Here is a 20,526-nt window from a genome sequence, read left to right as displayed (position 1 = left end):
TATGCATGCATGTATGCAGCCACAGGGCACCACATTCCTAAACCCATCAAGTCAAGATCGTTACAACCCATTTTGGTGAGTGACATACTAGAAAGACACTACACCTCATAGTTGCACAAGTGAAACCTATTTATCTTGGGTAAGCATATGCATTTTAATCCAACTTTTGATTCAAGTCTTTACAATTTTATGTATTACTAATAAAATTAATCACCCATTATTTAATAAATTCTTGTGTGTATTGCTTACCTTTGGTTTGTATCCATAAAACCCTAGATCTCTAGTGGACTACCCCTAAGGGTGTATACATGTTTGGTACACATGTATATACACATAAGGAGCCCAGGTATAAAAAGGAATAGAATTAGAAATGGAAAAGACTTAGAAAAGAGGAGAAAAGGGAAAGGCCAATTCGGTTCAAGCCGCAGCAGCACCCTAGCCTCGCCTGGCGCCCTTGACGCCATGGCCCACCTGGCGGCCCAGCTCCCCCACTGATAACAAGCGCCTTAGGCCAGCCCATCGCCCACATGCTCGAGTCTACCAAACTCCACGCTCTAGCCCACGATGCTCTCCATAGCATGCACAGACGTTGTTGTCGCTGACGAGTGGGTCCCAGGTGTCATCCCCCACACCTCTCTTCTTTTCTGTGAGAAGAGCACTGCCGGCAATAAATACATGCCCACAAAACAAAGTACTATTTCTCCCTCTATTTATATTGTATTTTGATTTATCTTTTCTTAAGGACATAACTTTTTCTATGCATCTAGATATAGACTGTACCTAGTTAGATACATAGCAAAATATATGTATCTAAAAAATAAAAATAACATAATTTTGAAAGGAATGGAGTAATAGTTCAAACCATCTATTTCAGAGTTGGATTCGAATTATGTATATCTTCATTAATTGTATTCTTGCTATTACAAACTATAGACATAAAGAGAGGAAACATGTTTAATCCAATGACATGGTAGGGTGAAAAATATATAGAGTATTCACAAAATAAAAAACATCATGGCATCAATTCAACAACCTACAACCCAATCATCGTCGACAATAATTAGACATCATATCTATTGTGTTTTCTAGTCGCAATTATGGAAAAACATAAACGAACACCAATAAATCTACCTTTAAATTATGTTACAATAAAATTATATAAAATAACCTTAAGATCAAAAATTGCATCCGCATTAGCCACCTATGATAATATAAAAGATAATATTCATCTAATAACATCCAGATATACCAACCTGATATGCCATTATAGAAGATAGTTTAAGTTACATTGGAGTTCTTATTATTAGGATAACACAATTCCATTGACATAAAAAGGCTATTTCTCACGACTCTTTGATTAAGTATTAGAGGCATAACCCACACGGTACCGCTTTACTTTGGGTTCACCTTCCTAGTCCTCTGCTTTTTTTGGCCGGTCTTCAGCACCTTCTCTTCCTTGTGCCATGTAACTTGTAAGCTCATTGGATCCTCTAAGTTAGCTATCATAAGAAAAAAGACATGCATTAATTCAAAGAAATAGCTCAATGAAAAAAATTGAAAATGAACCAGGGCTCATCAAAAAAGATTAAAAAACTCTAGGAATAGAACGGACGAAAAATAGGAAACCAAACAGGCGAAAAAATAGCAAGAAAAAAAGATGGGTAGAACGATCGAGTTAGAGGAAGGTTGATGGGATGAACAAATAGATAGACGATATTGTAGATATAGTTATAGTTAAGGTCATCTTACATGTGTGTTGCCATTGTAGATCGTTAGTTTAAGTAACTTTGTGGCAACATCAGGAAACCACATTTCTTGGCATCACAGGCTTAGCGTAACCAGTGTTTAGCCGTTTGAAACTTGTTTTTCTTGTGGCGACTACCGAAGCTACACCACGCAGAAGTACGCCATGTATGCCGCACATAAGGGCTACTGGAGCTACACTGCGTAGAAGGACTACTAATTTTTTTCTTGCAAGGAAAGATATGTTGAATTCTCAACTTCTTGCTCTGTTGTTTTTTAATATATGGTCTTCAAGAGTGTGCACGTCACTTTTAGCGGAAACGTTCACCTCCACAGTGTCTTGTGCCACCGTCTCCTTAGTGATGATAGCTAGTGTCACATTTTGTATATATATATATAGGAATTAATAATAATAACATGAATTAATTAACAGCTATGGAAATATTTATCCCTTTAGATTTATATATACAATAAACTGTACATACTAGTAACAATCGATTCTAGTAACAATGATCTGTCGTTTCTCGCTCCCAAATCAAATGTAAGCACTGAACCCTAAGAATATAATGAATGGTAGATAGTACTTACTATAAGAGGATGACATGGTGGTACTGCAAGAGGGCTATCGTCCTCGATAGACGACTCTTCTTCTTGTTCAATTCCTGGTTCATCATCATGATCTGATTCCTCGGCTAGGGATGTGCTATAAATTTAAGATATTTGGATGAATTAAAAAAAATACGCACTTAAGTCTCTATGTATGACTTTGTAGTTTGTCGGAGACACAACCCCCTACATAGCCGCTTGTGCTCCTTCCATGGTGCAGAGGGATGTGGCTCCAACGAACTGTAAAGTCACAGACAAAGACTTAGTGCTTAGTTTTAATCTATCCAAATATCTTAAATTTATAGCATGTCCCATAGCTAAGGAATCAGATCATGATTAAACAATAAGGGTCGTCCATCCACGATGATAGCCCTCTAGCAATACTACCATGTCATCCTCTTAAAGCAAATACTATCTACCATTCATTATATTCTTAATTTGTAGTGTTTACATCTGCTTTGGCATGAGAAACGATATATCATTGTTAGTAGAATCCATTATCACTAGCATGTATTGTCTATTGTATATAAATCTAAAGGGATCAATATTTAAATAGTTGTTAATTAATTCATGTTGTTATTAATAATTCCTATATATAAACAAAACGTGATACTAGCTATCGGCACTGAGGAGATGGTGGCACAAGACGTTGTGGAGGTGAACGTTTCTGCTGAAAATGATGGACATACTCGTGAATCCATATATTAAAGAAAGAAGCAAAGCGAGAAGCTAACAATTCAACATACCTTTCTACGTGAGAAAATTCAGTAGCCCTTCTACACAACATAGCTTCAATAGCCCTTCTGTGCCTCATGCGTAGCGTACTTCTGTGCGGCGTAGCTTTAGTAGCTGCCACAAAGAAACAAGTTTGAAATGGATAAATACTAGTTACGCCAAGCCTATGATGCTGAGAAATATGGGTTCCTTGATGTTGCCGCAAGGTTACTTAAACTTGCAAACAAAAAGTGCAACAAGCAGGTGAGATGACTTTAACTATAACTATATCTACAAATCATATATCTATATATTCATCCTTTTTTATTTTTTATATCAACCTCCCTCTGACTCGGCATCGCTCTACCCGTCTTCTTTTTCTAGTTGTTTTTTCACCTGTTTGGTTTTTCATTTTTTGCATTTCTAGTTCCTATAGTTTTTTCTGAGGAGCACCGGTTCCTCTTCTATGTTTTTTTGTATTGAGCTGCTTTATTGAATTAATGTTTCTTGTGACATCCAACTAAGAGGATTGACCATGACCTTACAAGGATCCAACAAGCTTACAAGTTACATGGCGCAAGGAAGAGAAGATGCTAAAGGCCGACCTAAGAAGCAGAGGCCCGGGAAGGCGAACTCAAAGTAAAGCGGTAGCGAGTGGCCTATGCTTCTATAATACTTAAGCAAAGAGCAATGAGGAATAGAGTCTTTTATGTCATAATGAAATTATGTTATCCTAATACTAAAGACACCTTTGTAACTTAGGCTATCTTCTATAATGACATATCAGGTTGGTATATTAGGGCATTATTAGATGCATATTATCTTTTATATTGTCTAGTTATGAAATAACATAAAGGACACACCAACAAATCTACCTCTAAATTACCTTACAATAAAATTCTATAAAATAACCTTAAAATCAAAATTTGCATCTGCATTAGCCACCAATGAAAATATAAAAGATAATATGCATCTAATAACATCCCGATATAGCAACCTGATATGCCATTGTAAAAGATAGTTTAAGTTACATTGGAGTTCTTACTATTAGGGTAATAGAATTCCATTGACATAAAAAGGCTATCTCTCACGGCTCTTTGCTTAAGTATTAGAGGCATAGCCCACTTGCTACCGCTTTATTTTGGGTTCACCTTCCTGGTACTCTGCTTCTTGGACCGGTCTTCAGCACCTTCTCTTCCTTGTGCCATGTAACTTGTAAGCTCGTTGGATCCTTGTAAACTCATGCTCGAGTTAGCTATCACAAGAAAAAAAGACATGCATTAATTCAAAGAAATAGCTCAATGGAAAAAACTAAAGATGAATCAGGGCTCCTAAAAAAAGATTAAAAACTCTAGGAATAGAACGAGCGAAAAAATAGAAAACCAAACAGGTGAAAAAATAGCTAGAAAAAAGAAGATGGGTAGAACGATGTCGAGTTAGAGGGAGGTTGATGGGATGAACAAATAGATAGACGATGTTGTAGATATAGTTATAGTTGAGGTCATCTTACCTGCGTGTTGCCCTTATAGATCGTAAGTTTAAGTAACTTTGTGGCAACATTAGGAAAATCACATTTCTTGGCATCACAGGCTTAGCATAACCAGTATTTAGCCGTCTAAAACTTGTTTTCTTTGTGGCGGCTACTGAAGCTACAACACGCAGAAGTACGCTGTGTATGCCGCACATAAGGGCTACTAGAGCTACGCTGCGCAGAAGGACTACTGATTTTTTTTCTCGCAAAGAAAGATATGTTGAATCGTCAACTTTTTTGCTCTCTTGCTTTTTTAATATATGGTCCTCAGGAGTGTGCACGTCATTTTTAGCAGAAACGTTCACCTTCACAGTGTCTTGTGCCACTGTCTCCTCAGTGCTGATAGCTAGTGTCACTTTTTGTATATATATATTTATATATAGGAATTATTAATAATAACATGAATTAATTAACAGCTACTGAAACATTTATCTCTTTAGATTTATATAAAATAGACTGTATATGCTAGTAACGATCGATTCTAGTAACAATGATCTGTCGTTTCTCGCTCCCAAATCAAATGTAAGCACCGAACCCTAAGAATATAATGAATGGTAGATTGTACATACTTGAAGAGGATGACATGGTGGTACTGTAAAGAGGGCTATTGTCGTGGATGGACGACTCTTCTTCTTGTTCAATCCCTGATTCATCATCATAATCTGATTCCTCGGCAAGGGATGTGCTATAAATTCAAGATATTTGTATTAATTAAAAAATACGCACTAAGTTCTTGTGTGTGACTTTGCAGTTTGTAGGAGACACAGCCCCCTGCACCGCCGCTTGCACTCCTTGCATGGTGCAGAGGGTTGCGGCTCCGACGAACCACATAGTCACAGATAATGACTTAGTACTTATTTTTTAATCCATCCAAATATCTTGAATTTATAGCACCTCCCATAGACCGGGAATCGGATCATGATGATGAACCAGAGATTGAACAAGAAGAAGGGTCATCCATCCACGACGATAGCCCTCCAGCATTACTACCATGTCATCCTCTTAAAATAATTACTATCTACCATTTGCTTTAGGTGTGGTGTTTACATTTGCTTTGGCATGAGAAACGATAGATCATTGTTAGTAGAATCCATCATCACTAGCATATACTGTCTATTGTATATAAATGTAAAGAGATAAATATTTAAATAGCTGTTAATTAATTCATGTTGTTATTAATAATTCCTATATATAAACGGAAGGTCACACTAGCTATCGACACTGAGGAGATGGTGACACAAGACGTTGTGGAGGTGAACGTTTCTGCTGAAAATGATGTACATACTCCTGAGGTCCATATATTAAAGAAAGAAGCAGAGTGAGAAGCTAAGGATTCAACATACCTTTATACGCGAGAAAAATTCAGTAGCCCTTCTACACAGCATAGCTTCAGTAGCCCTTCTGTGCCTCATGCGTAGCGTACTTCTATGCGGTGTAGCTTTAGTACCTGCCACAAAAAAACAAGTTTGAAACTGATAAATACTAGTTACGCCAAGCCTATGATGCCGAGAAATATAGGTTCCCTGATGTTGCCGCAAGGTTACTCAAACTTACGAACAAAAAGTGCAATAAGCAGGTGAGACGACGTTAACTATATCTACAAATCGTCTATCTATATATTCATCCCTTTTTATTTTTTATATCAACCTCCCTCTGACTCGGCATCACTCTATCCGTCTTCATTTTCTAGCTGTTTTTTCACCTGTTTGGTTTTCCATTTTTTGCACTTCTGGTTCCTATAGTTTTTTCTGAGATGCACCGGTTCCTCTTCTATGTTTTTTGCATTGAGCTGCTTCATTGAATTAATGCATTCCTTTTTTCTTGTGACATCCAACTGAGAGGATTGACCATGAGCTTACAAGGATCCAACGAGCTTACAAGTTACGTGGCGCAAGGAAGAGAAGGTGTTGAAGGTTGGCCTAAGAAGCAGAGGCCCATGAAGATGAACTCAAAGTGAAGCGGTAGCGAGTGGCCCATGCCTCTATAATACTTAAGTAAAGAGCCACGAGGAATAAAGTCTTTTTATATGTCATAATGAAATTCTCTTATCCTAATACTAAAGACTCCTATGTAACATAGGCTATCTTCTATAGTGGCATATCAGGTTGGTATATCAGAGTGTTATTAGATGCATATTATCTTTTATATTGTCTTGTTATGAAATAACATAAAGGAACACTAGTAAATCTACCTTCTAATTTACCTTACAATAAAATTTGAACAGGAAGCTTGGGGAGGCGACTCGGGGAGGAAAAAGCTGGTCGGGATATATATGGTGGAGCTTTAGTGTCGGTCAATAGATCCAACCGAGACTAAAGGTCCATTTCTGGCCACGGGTTCATCTACTAGCCGGGACAATAGCTTTACTCTCGTTTTGCGCCAACGACTAGGAGTAAAAGTTGACCTTTAGTCCCGGTTATTGGTTCCACTCGGGACTTAAGGTCCCCTGCCATAACATAATGGCGCAGTAACCATTGGGCAGGGACCCTTAGTCCCGGTTAATGGATCTAACTGGGACTAAAGTTGCTTCCAATCCCGAACGCATAAAATTTCAGGACTAAAGCCAATTTTGACAGAAGGATCAAAGGTCGTTTCTCTACTAGTGGATGGCACGTGGGCCTACTTGTAAATGAGATGGTGAATGAGGAAAGTGAGCCCAATGCATTTTTCTTTACGAGCAAAGATATTAGCTAGTCACCGATAAATTACAATCAGTTCGACGGACCAGTTCGCTTGCCTCCTCCATGATAAGCAGCGAAGACCTTCAGTACAGGCAAGGGCTTCCGCTTCTGGAGCATTACTGCATTTTCCGATGAATTTTCAAGCTGTAAAAATCATTGTTCCATTAGAGGGCCCAATGCATATATAACGGCTTATAGCAAGGTTGGGTATAATTGTAAAGGCATTGGCTCGGTTTCGTTAGTTGTGATGGTGTGCTTCAAAAAATAGTGTTTCATAATGGTATATATCTAATTAGCACTTACTTTTACATCTACCTAAAAGATTGCACCTGCCAAATAAAATGTTGAAATCACGCGCACCATGTATGATCTCCTCTCGTGGTTTCCTCAAATCCAACAACCTTTCACAATGAGATACATGTGGTGAGACTAACGTCAATCTTGACATCCCTCGGTCCAACCAAGGCCTCTTTAGATCTCATTCTCATATATAATGATATTCTAGAATCTAATATTGAATAGAATCTTGATTCTTGATTAAAAAAATTTGGGGATGTTTGGATCTTATTTTCAAAATGATAATTTTCTTTGTATAGTAAAAATCTCCAAATAAGGTTTGGAGTAGATAGTTGGATTCTAGAATATAGAATCAAGTGTTGGGTCTTATTATCATTTTACCACCTCATTCTTACTTTGTAGAGATCTAAACAGACCTCTAGTCATTTAGAGGTGATAATAGAGGTACGATCACATGTACGTAAACATCTACCTAAGGGTTTTTTTGGATCATATTACTCCCTCCCATGTCAACCGCACATTAGTTCCTTCCACCCATCGTGACACTACTTACCTTTTTCATGAGTCAAGGAGGGGGGAATTCTCCACTTAAAAAAGTACATTGGAGAGGTGATATAAATTACCACTTAGGGAGATTCAATAGAGTACACACACTTACAACACAACGTCAACAACAACACACATGAGAGTATGAGACAAAGAGGACAACCACAAAACACAAAGAGAGGAACAAAGAACTCCCATGATAAGCATGAAGTTACTCACCAACAAACACCACTACCACCTAGCTGAACTTTGGCGACCTCCATTCTTACGGCAACTGAGAAGCTTAGAGTCAAAGTGAGAGACGACAGTCTTGATTACAATATCTTGAAAGCACATCTAGGACCCAATTGACGTCCACCAACACCCATTATGGGGAGAAAACCACAATGGAGGGAGGGCCAACAAAAAGGACGTAAGGAGATCCAAGAGAGGGGATCATGGTCTCATTACCGGCATTTGTTGAGACAAGAACATCAATGATCATGGAGAATGGCTAAGCTAGGACACTCGCAACACAGTTTGCTGGTTTGAAGTTGTGCAGAATCATTAGAGGGGAGGGAGGCTAGGTCCTCAACATGGAGGGGTCAATGATCTCCAAAGCAATGCCTCTATGAAGGGAATGACATTGGAAGATGCCACCATTGCTTGACTGAGATCACTGTTTTGGGTTTTCACCTAGAGATCAAACTCAATAGGATGGTAGATGGAAACCATGATGATGCCTCCAAGAAGGAACATGACACACATAGGTACCATCATCATCAACACTGGCAAGTGGCAACAAGCTGAGCAAGACTTTCGTCTAAAATGCATCTCCTGCACCATCGAACATGGTCATAGACCTTGTGCCCCACATCGTAGCAACAACACCCTAATGCCTCCACCATGTTGTCACCAATGCCGGCACAGGCATGGCCGACACTTTCATTGTGTCCACCCAGTACTTTGTGCTCCCTGTCAAGAGGTAGAACTTGCCTGTGGCCAAATTGCATGCACCACGCCATTACTGGACCCTGCATATGCACGTAAATGGGCATGCTGCCCTGCTGCCGGTTTGCTTGTGGCCAAACTATGGTTCCCACACCACTGCAGGGGCTCATCACACTCACCTAGTGTACATCACAATGAGCTGTTGAAGCATTGATCGAGGTAGTGGCGTCCACCAGAAACCTTGCGGTGGTGGCAGGCCCATGCGGGCCACCAGCACTCCGGTTGCCCTAACTCGCCTGGACGTGGCTAGTCGTCGTGCGTCCTAGCCAGTCACTGATGTGCGCACTCGGGGGAGGACTTGTCGTGAGCCCCTGTAGCCCCTAGAGAACGTCGATGTGCACACCACCTCCATAGAATGGTCGCAGCTCGGCCTGACTACAAGAGGCCACGACCACTAGGCACTAGTAGGCGCCAGATCCGTGTGCAAGGCACCAGCCAACCCTAGTTGCACTATCCAACGCTGGTGAGTCAACGGCTGGCGATGGCCACGAGGTCGCGGACAACGGATCTAGCCCTATGAGGCCTAGATCCACCTCGCCATATATCTAGGACATCAGAGAAGGTCCACAGGAGGGGTGGTGAAGGAGAAAGAGATAGAGGAGGAGAGGCTACGATAGCTAGCCATATTTTTGGGGCTAGTGCGGTCTGCCACCATCGTCGGTCGGAGAGGAAGCTAGGAGGGGAGTCCCCTTGCAGTGTTGGCGGGTCCCCCTGAGTCGCCCACTAGGGTAGCACTCGGGGCACTACTCAACTTTTTCAAAAACAAATGAACAAACATGTTTGAGTTAGAAGAACATCAATAGAGGCATGCATCAACCTATTTTCATTGAAGTCATCGGTGCTTAATGGTAGACTATCTCCAACAATCGTCACCCAAAATACAAAACCTATTTGTCCTTTGGGTAGCGCTACAGGTAAAAGGTTCCATACCTATTTTTAGTCTTCTCCAACAACAAGACCTAAAAGACAATACTCTCTGCAAATGGGTCTCGAGGAGAGAAGATACCCAAATTTGGGTTATACCTCTCCTGATATCCAAAATGGGTCTTCTGTATGGGTACTCTCTGCTGGAGACTATAGGTTCTGTGTTGGAGACCTATTTTAGATTTGAGTTCATTAGTCTCCTGTTGGAGACAGCCTAAGTGTATTTTTTTATATATATATAAAACACATGGGCACGACGACCAATTTTATTTATTCCACGGAAGATAGGTTTGCAATAGCGATACAAGTTTGGGGGCGGAAAATAAAAAGCATACAGGACGAAATTGCATTAATTCCACGGTGCACTGCAGCGTCGTCGATCTGTTTCCCGCCTTACATGTCCTCGCCAGGACCGTCGGCCTGCGCGCCACCGCGGCCGAGGAGGGGCACGAACTTGAGCATTACGTCGACAGCGTTCTTGGCCGCGATGTCAAGGAACGTTCCGGCCTCGTTGCTGAGAGACGATCCGCCGCCGGCGAGGTCGGAGAGGGAACGGATGGTGATGAAGGGGACTCCATGCTGGTGCGCCACGAGGGCCACGGCGGCGCTCTCCATCTCCACGGGGGTGCACCCGAAGTGGGAGCGGATGAACTGCCTGTAGCTGGCGTTGTCGGTGTAGATGTTGGCGCTGCAACCCCGGGGCACCCGTGTCACCCGGGGCGCACGGGGCAGGCACGTCGTCGCGTTCACGCACGCCGGCAGCTCCAGCCCCTCCAGCTTTCCGGCCAGCTTGTAGTAGCGCTTGCTGACGGGCACCCAGAACGCGTGCTGCCGCTTCTCCGGCGTAGCGGAGATCGGGAAGATCTCCTCCGGCTGGTACCACACGCTGTTCAGCGTGTTCGCCGACAGCTCCGGGTTGGCCAAGCCGACAGTGTAGTTGGAGAAGTGGAGGAAGCCGTACTCCCTCGTGTAGTCGCCGGCGATCTCGAGCGGCACCCTGTTCTCCGCCCCGTCGCCGTGCCTCTGCCAGTTCCACAGGGAGAGGTGCGCCCAGGACTCGGGGATGGTCACGTCGCCGATCTGGAGGTCCTCGTTGGCGTTGCCGGCGATGCCCCAGTGCACGATGCCTTTCACCCTGAACAGGCTCAGCAGCAGCTGGGTAGTGAGCCCTGCATTCAGCTGCAGTGCACGCCACACATCCACAAAATTTCTGGATTATTCTGACAACATATTTATACTACAGTCAAAAAAAAATCGGCAGCTCTCTGCTGCCACATTCGTTTTAGGAAAATAGTGGTCAAATAAAATTTCACATGTATATGTGGAAAAGATGAATTTATACCATGCTCAGCCCAGTCATGACCATGACAACGTTTTGGCCTCCAATGGTTCCGAAGCGGAATCGTCGCCCTTCAATGAAAAATTTCTAACAGTGAAACAATTCCAATGGAAAAAGTGCATTATATTATGTTTTTATATACACACACTGCAACTGTTAATTATATACTCCTATATCATAAGAAAAAGAGTTAATTCGAATCATATGCCATGGTAATGTCATGGATTGAAAATCTACTACTCCTTTTATGTCCGCAAAGAAAGTTATTTTGGATATTGACACGGTCTTCCGAAACTATTTTGACTACTACTTTTTGCTAAAAATATTTATAAAAAATAGTCAATATATATTGTCTATAAAACTAATTTCAAGATTAATGTACTTATACATCATTAACATAATATTTAAAAAGAATCCAAAATAACTTATTTGTAGTTAAAGTTCAAAATATTTGATTTAAGACAATCTCAACATGATTTTCTTTTAGAACATGGAGGGAGTATTGCTTTTCCCAATATTGCACTGGGAACATGCCATTACATTTCTTGTCCTGAACTTCAATTGGTATTTTCTATGCTGACCTTCTGGCTCTTATGTCACGTCATAAATTAGTTTGAGTTCACAAAAATATATGTTACTGAACATATTTGTCAATATATATCTAGTTTTGTTTAGCACTGAGAGTTATGTTCAGTAACATAGGCATATATGTCTGAAATATTCCATATTATTGAACTTAGAATATGCCTGGGAAACGACATCCGGAATTCTCTGTACAGAATAATTTATTATTGAATTTATTTAATGAATAAAAATATATGTTAGCTTTACTTGTCTAATAGCCTTGTTTGTGCCCGGGTAATGGATCTAATGATGTGTGTGTAAGGGCACTCACAATGACTCTATCACAGAGTTCAAGACAATTAATTACATATTATTTATGGTATTTTGCTGATATGAGAGCATATTTATTAAAGAAAGAGGTAGAAAAAATAAGACTCCAAGCCTTATTTAGACTCTAAGTCCACATTGTTTGTGGTAATAAATAACTTTAGACTTTATGATAGAGTCTGCATTGTGAGTGTCCTAAGTAATTGTAAAATTCTATCTTGAGGGTTCTTACTTCAAGAGATATGTGTATACATGTTTGTAGTAATGGATCCAAAAATTAAGCAGACGGCATATATATACTTCATTAGTTACTAGTTAGCAACACATGCACATCCATTGCGAGCCAGCAACACAGCATATGTTACCAACGCATGCATATGCATTACAATAGGGGAACGGATCTAGTGCAAACTGTGCAAACTGTGCAAACTCTAATCTGGACCATAGGATGTTGATCCAAGGGGCACGGAAAGATTGGGTAATTTTGCATTTAACCGCCCGCTCTTAATCATACTTTTACAAATCCCTCCTTCCACCTCTCTCATGCACCCCCTTGGATCAACATCCTACGGTCCAGATTAGAGTTTGCACAGTTTGCACGGGAGATAAGTTTGCACTAGATACGTTGCCTTACAATAGACCCTTGGAACACAACTAGCAACACATGCTTCATCATAATATCTCTAAGGGTCTTTCTAAATCTTACTCTCTAAATCATTATTTGGAGAGTCATTTTCACAAAAATGGCTTTCTATATATTTTCACTATCCAACAGTTTTTCTATATCTCATACGCACTCTAGAGAACCATTATTGTCTTCTATATTTAGCTAGCGAAAAATCTGAAATAGAAGATGGCTATATTTAAATGATCATTTAGAAAAGCTGTTGGAGGGTAGTTTTTCATCAAAAATCTCTATTTCTAGCATTTAGGAAGGATATACAGAGTTTCTTGGAGATGTTCATTTCGTATATAGGTCTTAACCAGCGCTTACTTAGACCTCTATCAAAGATTTAGGTCAAACATTGAGAATATAAATCATCCGTAACTTTTAATTTAAATTGTTGAGTTTTGAAAATTATATGAATAGATTTGCCTTGAAAAATACTTTCATAAAAGTATACATATATAATTTTTTTCTAATTATTTTTATAAAAATAAGAGGTCAAAGTTGTGTTTTGGAGACCGTGTCGCTATTCTAAATAACTTCTAAATCGTATACGAAGGGAGTATATTAACTATGTGCTAGAGGGTCAGTAGAGCATCACGAGGGCTAGCCTCCCCTCTCCCCCTCTCCCCTCCCCCCATCCTGGCCCTGTTATTGCTTAACTAGGTTACCTTGGACGTCTAGGATGGGGATGTTGTTGCTAGGTTTGAAGTCGGGGGAGTCGAGTACGGGTTTCATCTCGTAGGCGTTGGGCGCCACCAGCCCCACAAAGGGTCCATCGCGGTCCACCTGCCGGATGGTGCTCCACTTCTTCTTCGAGATGAAACCCTCCACCACCGTCACCATGAGCGCCACCACCGCGAGCACGGCCACCACCTGCTGAACACCACCACCAGCCATGGCTGCTGCCTTCTGGTCGATTGCTAGCTAGTAGCTGTGTACAGTACTATAGTGTATATATGTGGTTCACCCAATAGAACGAGAGACAGCAGTGCCGATAAGTGCGTACATGTTGTTGTTGGTTGGTATACTACATATGTTGGGTTTGCTATATATTCTAGGACGGGTACGAGTGCAGATGATGGGATTGCCCCTATGAGGATGTGACCTGTGCATATATTATAATAAAGATTTTAAATCGCCAGCTAAAGGATTTAGTGGGCGGAGGCTAAATGGAGCTATATATAGCGGACTATAGCTTCTAATAAGTTTTATATAAACACAAATAGCTTTATCAGCCTCAAACAGCCAACAAATATAATTGGCTGTAGAGATAGTTGTAGTCAGAGATTTAAAACCTTAATTATAATACTATAGATATGATTTTCTAGAGACGCCATCTATTTTCTTTCAAAGAACGTTTGACATTAGAATCGCTTTTACAAATTAAATTAGAGGGCCTAACAAATTAAACAGATAATCCTTGAAGGTCAGATTACACAGAAATTGATATTACCAAGCATCTCTAAAAGAATCCAATTTTCAGGGATGGTTGGTGTTATGTACTGCATCTGGAATCGCTCGCCGCCTTTTATACATATAAAAAGAAGCCCCGCTCTTCTCAGCACAAAGCTATATTTATAGCTTGGGAAGGAAAAAGAAGATCTCCTAAGCAACCAACAAACTGTGCTGAAAAATGTTTTGCTCTTGAATTTTTTTGGACAAAGCAGCTCTAGAAGGTAAGAACATGCTAATCCACTATATAAACGAATTTTAGAAACGTGGTCTATTTTTTTTCTTGCAAAACCGCCATGCTTGGCACTGGATTTCCGTTCCCCTTGTGCTTCAAACTCGATCGACGGAGTCTGGCGCGAGCATTGATGGTGCAGGCCCATGCCCTTCCTTTCCCTTGTTGTCGTCGACGAAGGAAGCGAGAGAGCATCGAGATCAAGAAGGCGGCCGGTGTCGGCGCGGCTGTGAAACCGACAAGCCAGCTTCACACGGTCCTGCACACCAGCGCCAGCGCCGAGCACAGACGAATGGACGGTAGGCTATGGCTACGAGTGTGGATAGCCTAGAGCCTAGCCTAAGGGACCACCACCAGCATCTGTGACCCCTTTGTACACCGTGTTGTATCGCTACAACTGCAATCCCCGACCACGACCTCCCGCCACTAGTTAATAAAAACTTAACTATGGTAGGCATTTTTCATTTTCTGTGGGGGGCAAAGGTGTCTGCCGTGGATCTAAGATTACGGTTAATCGTGACCTTACCGCAGCGGTTGCCTGTTCCCACCATGGTAAATCGATTAACCGAGGCGGACACGTTAGGATGCCCGCCACGGTTAACCGTTAAAAAAAACAAAAAAAACACCCAAAGCCCACCGGCGAGCCCGTTTTTGAGCCCACCGGTGAGCCCACTGGACCCAATGCCCGTGCACCGTTGCCGAAGATCTAGCTGGCCCCAGCGCGCTAGGCCAGAGGAGAGGGAGGTGTGGACCTGGCTGCCACAAGATCCGGCCAACTCTGCACGCCTAGCCGCTGGAGAGAGAAGAGGGGTCACTCTGTCGTGGTTTCGGCCGGCCCCAGTGTGCCTAGCCACCGGAGAAGGAGGAGGGGGCGGCACCAATGCGGATCTGGCCGCCCCCATACGCCTGGCCACCGAAGAGGGAGGAGGAGGCACCGCCATGGATCCGGGCGCCCACCACGCGCCTAGCCGCCGGAGAGGGAGGGGGCATAGCAACGTGGATCCAGCCGCCCCCATGTGCCTAGCCACCGTGAAGGGAGGAGAGGGGCGTCCCACTGTGGATCCGGCTGCCCCACACACCTAGCAACCGAATAGGGAGGAGGAGGGCCCCGCTATGGATCTAGACACCCCGCGGCCTGGCCACTGGAGAAGGAGGGGGCGCCACCGCGGATCTGGCTGCACCCCAAGCCTGGCCACGAGAGAGAGAGAGAGAGAGAGAGAGAGAGAGAGAGAGAGAGAGAGAGAGAGAGAGAGAGAGCCCTCCCCGCCATGCTAGGAGAGGAGAGCGGCGCCGCCGCCATCGCCGAGGAAGGAAGATGGAGTGGGAGGGAGGGGGCTGCTGCGGCGCGTGGGGAGAAAGGGAAGAGGGAGAGACTGACGGGAGATTTTGAGAGGAGAGAGGGAGAGGGATAAGTGAACTGAAACCCTAACCTTGTATATATATATATGATGAGCGTGATATGAGCCGGGATATGGGTTATTTGGGTTAAATATTTACCGAGATAGTTGGAGATATAATACCCACCTCCATTAAGGATTTGTCGAGGCGGTTGCCTTAGGATGTCCGCCTCGGTTAATCTATATTGACCGAGACAGTCATTTTAGGATGTCTGTCTTCGTAAATTGATTAACTGAGGCAGTTATTTGTAACCATCTCGGTTAATAAAAAATGACCACCACGGTTAATGCCTACTATTAACCGAGGCGGTTGGGAATCCTGCCCGCCTCCGAATGCCATTTTGAAAGGTCACAGTTAATAAAATTTGTATTAGTGTGCGGCTCCAGTTGAGCATCGTCGTCCATGGTGTGTGCAGAGCCGATAGAGCGCTTTGACAACATCTCTGCCAAACTAGATCTTATTTTTAAACTGATTATTGTATTTACATAGTAAAATCTCCAAATAATTGGTTTGAAGTAGATAGTTGGATTCTAGATTATAGAATCAAGAGTTGGATCTCATTATCATTTTACCACCTCGTTTTTACTTTTTAGAGATCCAAACATACCTCTAGTCTTTACTATGTTTCAACCTAAGGGGTTTTTGGATCATATTACTCTCTTCCATGTCAACCGCACATTATTAGTTGCTTGCACCCCACAATGACGCTATACTTACCTTTTTCAAAAACAAATGAACAAACATATTTGAGTTAGAAGAACTTCAATAGAGGTAACATTGCTTAAGGGTAAGTATTTTTTTTAATAATATAAAAAACACATCGGCACGACAACCAATCTTATTTATTCCCGAAGATAGGTTTGCAATAGCGATACAAGTTAATTCGTGGGTGGGAAATTATTTTAAATAAAAACCTTACAAGACGAAATTGTATTGTACCACGACGTGACTGCTCAGCGTCGTCTATCTGTCTCCTGGCCCGCCTTACATTACATGTCTTGGGCCAGACCGTCGGCCTGCTCCTGCTCGCCACCGCGGCCAAGGAGGGGCACGAACTTGAGCATGACGTCGACGGCGTTCTTGGCCGCGATGTCAAGGAACGTGGCGGCCTCGTTGCTGAGAGACGAGCCGCCGCCGGCGAGGTCGGAGAGGGAGCGGATGGTAATGAAGGGGACGCCGTGCTGGTGCGCCACGAGCGCCACGGCGGCGCTCTCCATCTCCACGGGGGTGCACCCGAAGTGAGCGCGGATGAACTGCCGGTAGCTGGCGTTGTCGGTGTAGATGTTGGCGCTGCAACCCCTGGGCACACGCGTCACCCGGGGCGCACGGGGCAGGCACGTCGTCTCGTTCACGCACGCCGGCAGCTCCATCCCCTCCAGCTTCGCGGCGAGCCTGTAGTAGCGCTTGCTGACGGGCACCCAGAACGCGTGCTGCCGCTCCTCCGGCGTGCCGGAGATCGGGAAGATCTCCTCCGGCTGGTACCACACGCTGTTCAGAGTGTTCGCCGACAGCTCCGGGTTGGCCTGGCCGACAGTGTAGTCGGAGAAGTTGAGGAAGCCGTACTCCCTCGTGTAGTCGCCGGCGCTCTCCAGCGGCAGCTCGTTCTCCGCACCATCGCCGTGCCTCTGCCAGTTCCACAGGGACAGGTGCGCCCAGGACTCGGGGATGGTCACGTCGCCGATCTGAAGGTCCTCGTTGGCGTTGCCGGCGATGCCCCAGTGGACGATGCCTTTCACCCTGAACAGGCTCAGCAGCAGCTGGGTGGTGAGCCCTGCATTCAGCTGCAGTAGCATCCACCACAAAAGCATTGATCATTAGCCACTCTTTCCAAATTAATTTTGAGGATTATGATATCTATATCACTTTATTTTGTCTGACAACATATTTATGCTATGTGGTCAAATAAAATCGACAGTTCTGCTGCTAGATTCGTTTTAGAAAAAATGGTCGAATAAAATTTCACATGTATATAGTATTTGGGAAAAAGAAGAATTTTTACCATGCTCAGCCCAGTCATGACCATGACAACGTTTTGGCTTCCAATAGTTCCGAAGCGGAATCGTCGCCCTTCAAAGAAAAATGCATGCCAACAGTGATTGTAAGAGCATTATATTATAAATAGGAGGATTCCCTGTATATATTGTTGGTAATACAGTAATATATATGTCAATAAATAATATAGTTTGTTAATATGAATAGTTTGAATGAAGACATAATGACATGTGTTAGTGGATGCTGATGTGGACACTTTGTATGACGAGATATTTGAATGTGCTATGCGCTAGTGGGATGTTCTACTGGATGCTGATGTGAATACTTTGTATGGCAAGAGAAATAGCTAGTGAGGTTTATTTTTATAAGAGATATATATAGATTTATATACACACTGCATCTGTTAATTATATATATCATAAAAAATGGGTTAATTCAAACCATGCCTTGTAAATGTCATGGACTGAAAATCTACTTACTATTCGCAATATTGAAAACATATGCTATTACATTTCTTGTGCTCACCTTCTGGCTTTTATATCACCACTTAAATTGGTTTGAGTTCACAAAAATATATTTTACTGGACATATTTGTCTATATGTCTAGTTTTGTTTAGCACTTTAGTTGAGTTATATATTCAGTAATATATACATATATCTCTCAATGTTTCCTTATCATTGAACTTAAAACTAGGATATGTCCAAGGAACATACTGAATTCTAGATATCATGCTTTTGTACTGTATACTATATATAATTGCAGCTTGCAAGCTTCAGCTTCTTAATTATGTAGGTATTACCAACATTTATTTGGGCCTCTAGCAACGAATATATACATTGCTAAAAAGGGTGTTCCTCCTATTGCGATGTGGCTATATTTTAGATAGCATATTTTCAGGATTTTAGTTACTATTAACAACTCATATATATTTAGAACTCGACCATAATAATAAACATAATTTGGTGGAACATTTGGAAAGAGCGAAATAGATAAACTTTTTAGCAAACAAGCTAGAATTCAAAACCAAGACAAGCCACAATGCTTTGCAAAGATAACATATATACAAAAATTCTAGTTGGTGTGGAGACAAGATTGTCAATACCTCTTAGCTTGTTTCCATATTCCTTTGAGGTTGTTTCAGTTATGTGTTTTTTTACCAGTTCTAGTTGTTTCTTGCCCTTTGGCTGTAACGTTAGTTGTCCTGGTTCCCCGCGGGCCGACTCCCGTCTAGTTGCATATACTAGTTTCTTTTTGCCTCCTTATTAGTTTGGGTAGTGGGATTTGGCAGGACCGGGTTTTTGTTTACCTTTTCTTCTCGTCTAATATAATCTACCGGCCAAGCTCTTACCATCCCTTCTAAAAAAATAAACATAATCGTTTTGAAAACCTTGGTGGAAGCTAAAGGGAAAATGGCCGGACGCGGCTGTCTCCACCTCTGTTGTGTCAGTGTCTCCATGCATGGAGGCATGGAGCTACATACCTTGCTTGAACTTATCGATCGAATCTGCTAGCCATTCGATAGTGTTTTTCACTCATAATAAATCAACAAATAATACTTTCAGTCATGGTTTTTCAGACAAGTGGATAGCCTCATAATCGTCTGCTGCTGCTGCTTAGCTAGGTTACCTTGGACATCTAGAATGGGGATGTTGTTGCTAGGCTTGAAGTCAGGAGAGCTTAGGACGGGGTCCATCTCGTAGGTGTTGGGCACCACCAGCCCCACAAAGGGGCCGTCGCGGTCCGCTCGCCGGATGGCGCTCCATGTCTTCTTGGAGATGAAACCCTCGGCCGCCGTCACCATGAGCGCCACCATAGCGAGCACAACCACCACCTGTTGATGAGCACCACCAGCCATGGTTGCTGGTTGGTTTGGGTCGTTGTCTAAGCTAGTATAGCTAGGTTTGTGTACAGTGTCGTTCGCCCAATGGAACGAGAGCCGAGACTGTGTGCCGATGAGTGGGTAGGGCTGGGCTACCTTTATATCCTAGGACGGGCACTGTGCAGGTGATTAGACTACCTCTGAGTGGTCCTGTGTGTATATACATTCTCTCATACTATAGAAACATTTTAGAAGCACCATCAGAGGCCCCAACAAGCCAGTAATATTCTTAAAAATCAGATTACATGGACAATGACGTTACCAAAATCAGATTACATGGCCAATTGAGATGTTATACCATCCACCCCGTCCCCACTGCCACACACACACACACACAAAACACAATTTCTAGGGGCGGTTAATGTTACTGAGTCTTCTCTAAAATGAAGATCATTTTTCATCAGGGTCCATCGATAACATCAATGGCTCGCCTCTTCTACATATAAAAGAAGCCCCTTTGTTCTTGGAACATATATAACTATAGCCTAGGAAGGAAAAAGAAGATCTCCCAAGCAACCATCAAAATTTGAAAACTAAATGGGAAAAATCTAGTGCTGAAAACTAATAATTGTTTGGTTTTTGCACCTTTGTCTCTCTCCATGCGCGTGGTGGTTTGCATGCATCATTGTTATATGCTTTT

The 20,526-nt window shown here is 42.5% G+C and overlaps 2 protein-coding genes and 1 long non-coding RNA gene across 3 annotated transcripts; 1 reads left to right on the top strand and 2 right to left on the bottom strand.

The window, feature by feature from the left end:
- LOC110433474 lies at positions 18-3,870 on the top strand. Its single transcript, XR_002450905.1, has 2 exons — positions 18-139; positions 3,612-3,870. It is a non-coding gene; the product is annotated as an uncharacterized LOC110433474 (long non-coding RNA).
- On the bottom strand, positions 10,288-13,953 carry LOC8077568 (bark storage protein A). The gene is made up of 3 exons (XM_002454846.2): positions 13,601-13,953; positions 11,375-11,442; positions 10,288-11,211 (listed from the first exon to the last, which is right to left on the bottom strand). The coding sequence occupies exons 1-3, from the start codon at positions 13,827-13,829 to the stop codon at positions 10,426-10,428; spliced, it is 1,083 nt and encodes a 360-aa protein (XP_002454891.1). The 5' UTR covers positions 13,830-13,953; the 3' UTR covers positions 10,288-10,425.
- Positions 16,824-19,966, bottom strand: LOC8077567 (bark storage protein A). The gene is made up of 3 exons (XM_002454845.2): positions 19,634-19,966; positions 18,014-18,081; positions 16,824-17,795 (listed from the first exon to the last, which is right to left on the bottom strand). Exons 1-3 carry the CDS (start codon positions 19,860-19,862, stop codon positions 17,004-17,006), a joined length of 1,089 nt encoding a protein of 362 aa, XP_002454890.1. The 5' UTR covers positions 19,863-19,966; the 3' UTR covers positions 16,824-17,003.

This window comes from Sorghum bicolor, chromosome 3, assembly GCF_000003195.3.
Source record: "Sorghum bicolor cultivar BTx623 chromosome 3, Sorghum_bicolor_NCBIv3, whole genome shotgun sequence".
NCBI lineage: Eukaryota > Viridiplantae > Streptophyta > Magnoliopsida > Poales > Poaceae > Sorghum > Sorghum bicolor.
Note: the sequence above shows the minus strand (reverse complement) of the source record. Positions and strands in the feature narration are given on the sequence as shown.

Bases quoted from the DNA above. Each gene is read 5' to 3' on its own strand.
- LOC8077568 (XM_002454846.2), bottom strand. From the start codon at position 13,829: ATGGCTGGTGGTGGTGTTCAGCAGGTGGTGGCCGTGCTCGCGGTGGTG. The intron at 11,443-13,600 runs GTAACCTAGTTA...TTTTCATTGAAG, and splicing joins CCCCATCCTAGACGTCCAAG to GGCGACGATTCCGCTTCGGA. The intron at 11,212-11,374 runs GTATAAATTCAT...CGTGCACTGCAG, and splicing joins TCATGACTGGGCTGAGCATG to CTGAATGCAGGGCTCACTAC.
- LOC8077567 (XM_002454845.2), bottom strand. From the start codon at position 19,862: ATGGCTGGTGGTGCTCATCAACAGGTGGTGGTTGTGCTCGCTATGGTG. The intron at 18,082-19,633 runs GTAACCTAGCTA...TTTTCTTTGAAG, and splicing joins CCCCATTCTAGATGTCCAAG to GGCGACGATTCCGCTTCGGA. The intron at 17,796-18,013 runs GTAAAAATTCTT...ATGCTACTGCAG, and splicing joins TCATGACTGGGCTGAGCATG to CTGAATGCAGGGCTCACCAC.